This window comes from Lygodium microphyllum, chromosome 1, assembly GCF_053477565.2.
Source record: "Lygodium microphyllum isolate KBCC chromosome 1, Lygodium_microphyllum_v1.1.10, whole genome shotgun sequence".
Lineage (NCBI taxonomy): Eukaryota > Viridiplantae > Streptophyta > Polypodiopsida > Schizaeales > Lygodiaceae > Lygodium > Lygodium microphyllum.
Genome location: NC_141135.1, coordinates 119,671,074 through 119,682,538, shown reverse-complemented (window position 1 = coordinate 119,682,538; position 11,465 = coordinate 119,671,074). Strand labels below are relative to the sequence as shown.

The window sequence follows — 11,465 nt, the reverse complement described above, 5'->3', positions numbered from 1 at the left end:
TCTTGAGCCTAAGGATTAATCCTTATCCCCTCCCTGTGTGAAGGTCCTCTTCTTGTCTCTTTCTTGCTTGACAGGAGGAGCGGATGGAAGGAGAAGGATCGAGAGGAGACGCAAGTGTGCCCCATGAATGGGCAGCTATTGGAGCATCCTCCCACAACCATTTGGATTATTTTTGCAAAAGGAAGAAACTATGCAACTCGATTCCAATTTTACTCTACCTTGCATTCTGTAGATAGACGTGAACCAGGGTAAGAGGCAATGAAGAACTTGGATCTCGAGCAGTCTACATAGAGATAGAATATAAGCTATGAGTAGGTGGAAACACTTGAAGGAGTAGGTCATTAGATGATGGCAAGATAGTTTGCCTCAACGATTACCCTAAGTTAACTACCACTTTTCCCTTATTAACCATCAAAATTAGCACAAGGGAAAAAAATATTAGGATAGGTTGATGCTCCAACATATGATGTGTGCTCCAGAGCCTTTGGCATGACCTACTCATTAAAGGTCTTTCATGTTACTATGATGTCCCCCATAGCAAGGCACTTTGTAAAGCATTAAAAAGGAGTATTTCAACTTTGAAGTATGCAATGTTGTTTGAAGAAGAATAAGTTACAATTGAATAGGAGGAACAAAGAGATAAGTGCAATGTTATGACTCTTTTATGAGGAATGCCCGATGAGTGCCTCCATAGAATACAATTGAAAGGAAGAATTAGCTCGAAATGTCAGTTTCATTTTATTGATTTCTTCGAGGTAGGATGAAAATGCTAGGTACGTGATGGCCGGATGAATCCAACTCGAGGTCTTGTCACATGTGCTAAGAGAGATATTCATGGTGTATATGTTACGATAGTGATGCAACTCGACAGGGTAACGCTAAGAAAAGGTTGTTAGAGCAATAGAGATGATATTCTAATAGCTCATAAGATTGCTATTGTACACTGCTAGCAAGGTGGAAGATCTGAGGGTGGGGGAATTATTGATTGCTCAGGTGTTGGCCCATTTTCCACAAGAAATGCCATATCCAAACCTATAGCAGTGTGGACCTCGAGGTGACAATGCATGAACCATACACCTGTAGTGTAGCAGAATCATTAGTGCTCTCTCTCTCTCTCTCTCTCTCTCTCTCTCTCTCTCTCTCTCTCTCTCTCTCTCTCTCTCTCTCTCTCTCTCTCTCTCTCTCTCAGCATATTCTCATTCAACAGAAATAAGTACCTTTCTTCCTCATATAGCACAATGAATTTTGGTTGCTGCTAGTATTTGTTCCCAATTGGTTATTACAAAATGACAAGTTATAATATGATCATTGAATAGAGAATTTACGATATTTTCTCAAGGTATGGACATCTTTCCGAAAATATACAAGGAACCATCTATAAGTTTGATTTTAAAGTCCCAAAGGTAAAAGAACTTGCCCCACCATTTAACTTGCAAGACATTCATAAAGTCTAATACAACCTAGGGGTAGCACCACCCTAAAAATGTGAAAGCTACGCATGTCATGATTGTTTATTTTATATATAATGTTTCAAATGTCATGATGCCAAAATTTAAAAGTAGCTACATGGCAAGCATAAACAAACAAATAAGTAGATGATCATGTAGTGCATAGCCTACCTGGATTGTCAGCTCGAAACCTGAGAGCGACCCATCCACCTTGAGGCACACCGATGGTGTTGCGCTCTTGAGGGTCAATGAGATTGAAGGTGGCAGGGTCAGAGGTGCTGTTGTAGTTGCCGAAGCCTTGGCCCACCACGAAGAAGTTGTAGCCATGGAGGTGGATGGGGTGGTTCTCCGGGGCGACAATGCGGGTGTCTTGTAGCACTAGCTCGACGCTGGCGTTGAAGGGGATGTAGCTCAAGCGTGTGCCTGACTTGGCTAGGATGTTGGATGGTGCAACGCCCGTGAAGTCGAAGCTAGCGGTGGGGTTATCTGGGAAGTTAGTCATGAAGACCCCTGACTTCTTGAAATAGTGGGCCTATTGGAGCAAACACAAGAAGTTTTAGATAAATTGACACAATAATTCCTACCTTTCGAGAAACAATATCATCAGCTTCTGCATAGGAGGGATTGATTGCACATTGAGGTAGATATAGTTGGGGACGGGGCAATGCTTGGGGGAGGGGGGGGGGGGGGGGGGGGGGGGGGGGCTTTAGGTGGGGTTTGGCAACAAACCTAGCTAGGTGTCTTGGTGTGTGGGGATGTTCAAGCTCCAAGCGGGGTTCGGCAACAAACCTACCTAGGTAGTAGGTACAAGGTACCTCGCGTGCAAAAGCGCGTCATGTTGAACACTTTAGGAGAAGCCCTCTAAAGGGAAGAACATGAGAAAAGAAAAGAGCCCCGTTTCCGAGGTGGGAAATTCCAAGTGAAAGCTCGACATGTTTAGTGAAGAGAGCACTCGAACTAGCCTGCAAGAGGGCGGTTTGGGGCAGCACGAAGGAGATGTTGTTAACGGCGCCCACCAATTTGGCGCCGAGCGTGCACGCGGGGCAGGGCCGAACGGCCAGGCCCACCGTGAAGAACAGGTGGCGGTCGATGCGTTGGGGCACGTTGGCAGGGTAGTGAGCTGACGCCAAGCTCCGGAGGCTGCTGCTGAATGTGGCGGCGGCGGAGGTGTCGTTGAAGGCCGGCAGGGGAGGAAGTTTCGGGGAGGGGCTGTTTCTTGGGCGGCTGTAGGAGACGATGGCGGTGGTGGTGGTGTTGTCGGCGGTGACGTTGGGCGCGATGTAGGGCCGGGCGGCCAGGTAGTAGCGCCCACCTGGGGCCTGGTCGGCCGTGAAGAGGACGTTGGTGGTCTGGCCGGGAGCTATGAGGAGATGGTCCACCTGCAAGGGCTTGGTGTACACGGCGTCCACCTCCACCACCGTGAGCTTGTGGTTGGCCAGCCCCAGGAACAGCTCCCCGTTCATCACCGCGTTCACAATCCGCAGCATGTACGTCTTGCCCCGCTGCACTTGCAACGTCGTCGTCCCTAACAACCATGTTTGATCAATTATCTAATTAAAAACCCTCAAAATAGTCGTTTACAAGAGGAGGAGTTTCGCGTCGGGATTTCAAAGTTCTTTTGATAATGCGTGACACACACACATATATACAATATGCCCACCCACATTATCGATTAAACTTCAAAAACAGTAAAGCCTCCAGCTCACTAGAAGAGGGATTCTTTGCGTCGCTCTTGTTTTATGGGTCGTGACATGACTCGGAATAGAAACCTGCACTTTTTGACCTTTACCAAGTATGCGGCCATCCCCTCGCAACATTGTCATTGCAATCCATCATACAGGATCTACGATGGAAAAGCTGAATCCTGTTCCCGTGCCTGTTGCTTCTCACCAGTCCCCCACACAAAGTTCTCTACCAATAGAGAAGAAAATCGAAGACGATGAAAAGCTGTGTTGACATGTTTTTACCTGCTCTCGAACACGGATACAAGGCCCCGGGTTGCCCATTGATGGTGTAGGCGTCTGACACATTGGGTGCTCCTCCCGTAAGGGTTGCCTGGTTGACCACCGCATCCACACTAGCCTTCCACCATTCACCTATGTATAGCATTTCTTTTCAGTTCTAAGTAGCAACCGCATTCAACACACAGGCACGAAGTGTTCTCACTTACCCAATACGATGGGAATCTCTTGCGCCGGTTTAGGGAACGGATATGGGGTGCCCTTCTTCGGCAGGATGATGATGGCACCATACACCGTGGAGCGCATCCAGGAGAGGTGGGCATGCCACCACAAGGTGCCGCGCTGCCCCGTGACAGTGAAGTTGTAGGTGTAGGCGGTGCCAGGCTTCATGGGACACTGCGTGATGTACCCGGGCCCATCAGCCCAGCCCGTGCGGATCTGCCTGATACCATGCCTGCCAGCCATATAGCGATCGTGCCATGAACAGTTACTTCTATTAAAGAATATTGATTCAACATAAATTTCGTGTAGAAGAGCATTTCAAAGTGCACATACATTAGTACTCTTGGACCCTTGCAAGTATTTGATACATGTACGATATGCTATAATATAGATAGCTTATACGGTATGATTAGGAATGCTTATAGCCTTGAAGACAAAATAATTAGGAAGGTTTGAACATTTACCAGTGGATGGTGATGTTCTTGCTAGGTAGGTGGTTGGAAACCTTGATGAGTAGCCGATCCCCCTCTCGAGCAACCACGGTTGGCCCTGGGAACTCACCATTCACAGTGGGAACAGCCTTCGTGGAGCAAAGGCGCGTAACATTGGCTAGCTTAACCTGCAATGGTTTTCATTGTTAATACGGAGCCGGGACAAGTGTTCGAAAAACTGGCTGTTTCCAAACCATGCGAGACAACGAGAATGTGGTGAATGAATTTCAATTTAAACTCTTCAAAGGTATGTAAATAAAAAGGGCCTTTGAACTCTGCATAAGGAGATTCAAGGGTTGTCACTATTTCCCACATTGTGAATTCATGAGCTTCTTCGTGGGGGGAGGACGCCCAATCGCACCTAGTTGGATATGCGGTTGGACACTGTAGCTGGGGAAAAGGAAGGAGCACATGGGAAAAGGAAAGGGAGGGAAAGGAACACTATAGCTGGGTAAGGAGCACATGGGAAAATGTCAAAAGAAACAGGCTTGTGTGTTTAGCCTGGAAATATAACAAATGCAAGGTGGTTATGCGAGGCAGCCGATCTCTACTTACATGAAACTCGTAGCGGCGAGTGTCGGCGCAGGCCATGAGTGCCAGCAGGCTCCAGCAGCAGCTGCTGATGATCAGAAGCAGCAGCGGCGAGGTTGGTTGCATGGTCACGTAGCTCATCCTCGCTAATATATCGGATCAGCTAAATAAATACGATTTGTATGATCTACCAGGATAGGCACTCCTATGCTACTACCTCCCTGTAGCTCATTGCATTGCAGAGGCAAACATTTATATGTGCCTTGTCCGTGTGTGTGCTCTCCCTTCCCCCATTAATCCGCCTTGAGATGATGGAGTTATATTATGCCCGAAATAATTAATCATGGAGGGGAGCAGTAGCTGCAAAGCGATGGTCTAGGCCGGAAGGTAGAACGTAGGGCCATTACCCGCCAAATTACGCAACATCTGTCTAAGTAATCTCCTGCGATCAGGCCCAGGCCTGCAATTGAATTGAACCCCCGCCATTTGCTTGCGAAGAAGTCCTGCGTCTCGTCGCGACGTAGCTGCCCCCACGTTCGTATTGGACTTATGACTCAGTTAGGTGCACCTCTTCTTTCCAGCTCCCCTTTCCCACTAAGTATTGTGGGACATGAATATTAATTATTATTGTATTGCCTTCTATCCATCCTCTTCGTTTTTTTTTTTTCGTTTCTCTTTTCTCCTTTCCCAAGATATGATTCACTTGCAGCCTTGGAAGATTCCTTAGACTCTCATAACTCAAATTTCCCTCTATTTGGCCCGGTCCCGACTCCCAACTCCTTTATCAATGTTCAATCCCCTTGTTGCATCTTCTTTTTTGGGTCGAACAATATTATAACTACTAGTGTTTCACGCGCAAGGAATGCTATCCTGCTACGACAAAGCGGGGTTCAAGGGATCAAGACTTCCCTATCACACAGTGGATAATGCTATCTCACAAAAACATCACATGATTCACTATCACATGCTAATGCTATTACACAATAGCTTTACTTCCATACCGCACAGTAACATTGCCACCCTTAAGTGCAAAAAACATCGCATGCTTTACTCTCCTCTACTCGCAACGCCTCTCTCTCTCACCCCTTTTACACCTCCCCCCTCTGTATCCACACTCACTCACTCAATCACTCTCTCCCTTCCTCTCTCGCCTTCTCTCTCTCTCTCTTACACACATGTATAAAAGGCCAGATATGCATTTGCATCCAAGAGTACATAGACTCATATGTGACCATGCACCAAACTTGTAAACTTGTATCCATACTTGCTCTGCACAACAATTAGAAGTAGCTCTAGATGATCCCTAGATGCTACAATGAGAAATAATATTACTACCATGAAACGAACCACAAATGAAAGATACATGAACCACACCACAAAGTTTAAGTGTGACCAAACATTACATACAAACTCTCAGTATTAATAACCTACAAAGGTGAAGCAAAGCCCGAAACCAAAGTTTGTTCTAGAGACTGCACCAATAACATTGCATCACAAATTCAAGTATTAACAAACCACAAAGTGTCACTCCTTGATTGTGCCTATTCATCTACATCCAAATGTTACAAAATTTTTGAAACTTCCCATGGGGCCTAACCAAAATGAAGCTTTCTTTTCTTTGAGAAATCACTGGGAAATTTTCCATTCTCCAATATAGCATGGCTAGGTGAAGAAGCTCCATTGCCACTCTTCACCTTGTTGATGGTATAGGGGACATGATAGTCTTTCCTCTCTTTCTTGCACCTAAAATTTTAGAAGCCCACAACATAAACGTAAGCACATCTAACAACCAACAAAGGCTACTTAACATTAAAACAACAATACCTGGCCTAACATTCGCAAACCACTCGGTAGGCATTGTCATAGCTTGATGCAGCGTCACAAAATAATCGAAGTCTTTAGATTTATACATCGCCCACCCTCTTGGTATTCTATTAGTGTGAGATCGTTGAAACCTCTTATCCTGTTCAGCTTTACCCATATGCACTTGAAAACACTGAGCATATCCACAATGTATTCCTCCCTCCCCTGGTCTATGCCTCTTCTTTGTTTGCAACTCCTCTCCCACACAATTTTTACATCTCTCCCTATCTTTTTACACACACACACACACACACACACTCTCTCTCTCTCTCTCTCTCTCTCTCTCTCTCTCTCTCTCTCTCTCTCTCTCTCTCATGTACACATGCATAAAAGGGTAGATATGCATTTGCATCTAGGTGTATAGAGACTCACATATGTATGCAATGCCTTTTATGCACCAAACTTGTAAACTTTACCCATACGTACTTTGCATGATATCTAGAAGTAGCTTTATACAATCCTTGGATGTTACAATTGGAAATAACATTGCACCAAACCATAAACAAAAGACCTATGAAGTGCATATTTTGTATCCTTGAGTGTAAGAAACCATATGCTTGCTTACTATATTCTCTCTATTCCGAATCTCTCTCACTACCTCTTCCTCCCTCTCCCTACCCCTCTTGACCCCCCCCCCCCTCCATTTGCAACTCTTCTCTCGTATATTTGTTACCCATCTCCTTTTCTCACATCTATCATCCTCATTCCTTTCCTCCTCCCTTTTTATCTTTCTTTTCCCTCCACAACCTTTGTCTCTTCCTCCCTCCCCCCTTTTCACCTCTCCCTCCCTCCCCTCTTTTATCCCTCTCCTCTACTCTATCTCTCACCCCTTTTACACCTCTCCCCTCTCTGTTCATGCTCACTCACTCCCTCCCTCCCTCCCTCCCTCCCTCCCTCCCTCCCTCCCTCCCCCCCTCTCTCTCTCTCTCTCTCTCTCTCTCTCTCTCTCTTACATGCATGTACAAAAGGCCAAATATTCATTCGCATCTAGGAGTACATAGACTCATATATACATGCAATGACCATGTACCAATATTGTAGTTGCATCCATACTTGCTCTACGCAATAATAGTTAGAAGTAGCTCTACATGATCCTTGGATATTACAATCAGAAATAACATTGCTACGCTGAAACAAACCACAGAGTTTAAGCATATCCAAGTATCACATACAAACTCTCAATAGTATTAACAATCTACACAGGTGAAGCAAAGCCCAAAACCAAAGTTTGCTCTAGAGCCAATAACTCTAGCTGTAACTTATACAAAATATCCTCTACCATTGGTAACATAAACCTACCCCAAAGCTGACCAGGCTGCACCAGCTCATAGAAGACTAAAGTTGTTGCAAACAAATCACACATTTGGGCACCAATTTGTACAAATGCAGCTTCTTTCAAGCACACATCGCACTCATCCTCTAACAAACCCTTTGCAATGCAGACTTTCTTAAATGTGTTCTACACCATGTTGCCAAAAATACACAAATCATCAAAATACATACATCCTCGAGATACTGTCAAGGGCATTCGCAAGTAATAACACTCACCAAATGTGGGCGACACAAAGAATATTCAACCACATGTATTTCCACACTTTCTCTTTGTCCATACCTTTCGTTGTGCATTCCACATCCAATACACAGGGAAGTCTTGATAGTGAATATCTCGAGCCTCTGGATGAATATGATTGCACACAAACCATTCTGTAAGAGTAGTTTTCTTGATATCTTCATTGTACATAACATCTGATATATTGTCTGTATCTTGAAACACCACACAATTCTCATTAGGAAAGTGCACCTGCAACCGTTGTATATTAGGCTTCTCATTGTGCAATGCATAGTCATATATTTGCCAACACACTTCTGAAGAAGAAACATACCATGCATCTAAATAACTATCGATCTCATCCACTTCACGAAAGCTCGTACCATTTAACCTTGAGTTTGCAATACAAAATTTAATGGTTGCACAATCATGTCCCTTGTATATATATTTATACAAATAACAACTTCCACCGTTGAGCATACCTCAACATTTATATATGCATTGTATTTTTTACTCAAGTAAGGATTGTATGGAACAATCCATCGATTATCAATAGTAATACCCTTTATTGTGCCCATCTTTCCATCATCTCGTCTTCTATAAATAGGATAGACAGATCTATCAATAGTTGTTACATTCACAAACCTTAGAGGGAAGTTTTTAGTACATCGACCATTGTGCATGCAAGGGCCCTTGGGATTCATTGCACCGCAAGGACCATGGACATTGCATTTTGAGATAGTTTCAAACAAAACTGAAAACTTTGATTTATCAGGAAACTCATCACAAACAAATCTATCATAATGGCATGCTTCAGAGGGTTTAAAAGGGTGCTTCAAAATTAGCAAAGTATGATAATGCGGTAGCCCCCGCTTTTGAAACTCAATCACACTAACATAGCCTGCAAGATTCCCAAATAAATTCATTTTCAACAATGTATGCATCATATCAGCATGTTTTTTATGAAAGACTCAAGTAGTCAAATTATGACAATCATAAGCAGTCTGTCCAAGCAACAAATAATTAGTTATCTCTAACCACTTTGGATTACATGTCATTGTTATAAAGAGATCAGGTTTTTCCTTACTCCGCACTATAGCCATGGCATCCTGATACAACTAATACATGTGCCTTGGCCTATCAGTAAAAGAAGATGGAAAAACCACCCTTTACTAACAGAGGCACCAATAATTCCCATTGGCCCATCATCCATCACTCCCATCATATCTATTAAGCCCTTATAAAATTTCGAGCATAAAACTAATTGATTTTGATGACACCAAGCCAACCTACATTGCTCTATATTACAGTAAGCATCAACAATAAATTGTTGCAACAATCAACCACCCCGCAACATGCACACCTCAGTGTCCTCACATACTTGTAGTCGAAATGCATAAAATTACATCTGAGCACCACAGTCCTTATTAGACAATCCATGTATATTAATTGGAGCATTAACACCAATATAAGGTACCTTTGCATACCAACCATCATCAACCATAGGAAAAAGAAGAACGTATAGCATTGGCATATATGCCCTATGTAAGTTTGAAATAGCAATACATTGTCCATCTCGACTATAAACATGTATGTCTCGATGATCAAGAGTATTCTCATTGCCTTGTCCTGGCATGATAGTTGCAACCTTAGTTGCCACTAGAGCTGAGTACTGTCTATTGGCCTACTGAACCCCAAAAATAGTCATTCTCAAATCATGCAAGGGATTGTTTTGCAATTGCATACCCACGGAACTAAAAGCTTGTGCATATACATTGTGTTGATGCATCATAGACTGAAGCTCCCATAGCAAATTTGGCAACAAATTAGGCATAACATCCAACCGATTAGATAACTCATGATCAATATCATAAACATAAAGCTGTGCAAATCTTGGCCTTTCCTATCGTTGCACATTAGGAATCAAAGGGCCTATACGATGATAAATGGATCCATGTACTCTAAAGGTATAAGAATTTCCCACAACAGACAAAAACTCATCAACATTGGCACCAAGTGACACAAATGCAAGAGCACTATTATATGTTCATATATTATTTTTAAATACTCTACTTTGAGGATGCATACCATGCAACAAATCATGCAATAGCTGTGGTGGATGTTGCAACGGTTGCAATATTACTTTTCCATTTCGACAACAATGTTTACCAAACAAAATTGACCCCTACGCTTGAGCTTCACATCTCCACAATTTAGCCGAACATCGCTCACACATCTCAGAAATACTCCCCATGGAATGCACAATATCAGGTCTTGAAATTGCAATATTGTAGTTGCAGGATGAATATCCATTGTAGGCAAAGCATGCAAAATGGAGCAAAAACCTCCATTTTGAGGACTAAAGTTTGGAGCATTATTGACATGTGACTCATTAATCATAGGATTTCCTAGATCTTGGTGATTTTCAGCATCACAATTATAATTCAAAGCAAATTGCTGCTCAATCAAACTATGAACTCCCTCATAAATCAAGCTACCATGATTTAGAGCCCCTCCTTGAAAAACGTTCTGACACTTAACTATAGTAGAACACATCCCTTTATGCCCCCTCTAGTCATATTTCGCCATTTGAGCCCTAAGCCTAGCAACCTGTCATCATCTATGTTGCATAGAGTTGATTCCATACCTATGAATACGTAACACATAATCCTTACTAGTTGTCCAATGCAAAAATCCCATATTGATTGGATTCTCACAAAGCCTACACATTAAGAGAGACCATGCATTCTTTCAAGGAGAGACTTGATTGGGATTAGTATTTAAAAAAAGAATTAAAAGTAGAATCAATCTAGAATCACATAATCCAAAACACTACAGCAATTTAAATCAGCATAATCCTCCTACGGGCAAGGAATAATATAAACTAAAATCAAAATCATATAGTTTTATATGTTCTATACAATTAGATATCTAATCTAAAGATAGACAAAAAAAAACTATATCTAACTGGCGAGCGATTCCCCAAATCCTATAACTCAAACCCAAACATCACTCTTCAACATGAATGCACAATATACCTAAAACATTAGGATTCTTAAATCAATGAACTCTTCTTTGTAGATTGTAAGACATAATAAGTCTTTCTATAGATCAAACCTCAAGAAAGAGGGAATGGAATAGGACATTTAACTTACAAACACTCATGTTTATCCAACAAATATATACTCAAAAATAAAAATGTATTTGATATTTACAAACTCTTCAAAAGAGAAAGAATGCACATTATTCCAATGCATAGCAAGTTCCTAGACATTGAAACTAATATTGGAGAGAGAGAGAGAGAGAGAGAGATGTCCATGTCCAAGTATTTTACAGAATATTACTCTTTGATACATACTACATTCCAAAAATCAATGAAGTTTTCTCTCTAGATTGCAAG

The 11,465-nt window shown here is 42.5% G+C and overlaps 1 protein-coding gene across 1 annotated transcript; it reads right to left on the bottom strand.

Annotated features, from left to right (window-relative positions):
• Positions 1-510: 510 nt before the first annotated feature.
• Positions 511-4,962, bottom strand: LOC148041601 (laccase-4-like). Its single transcript, XM_087680837.1, has 7 exons — positions 4,678-4,962; positions 4,096-4,250; positions 3,619-3,863; positions 3,416-3,544; positions 2,411-2,973; positions 1,620-1,980; positions 511-1,077 (listed from the first exon to the last, which is right to left on the bottom strand). The coding sequence occupies exons 1-7, from the start codon at positions 4,792-4,794 to the stop codon at positions 947-949; spliced, it is 1,701 nt and encodes a 566-aa protein (XP_087536963.1). The 5' UTR covers positions 4,795-4,962; the 3' UTR covers positions 511-946.
• Positions 4,963-11,465: the final 6,503 nt, after the last annotated feature.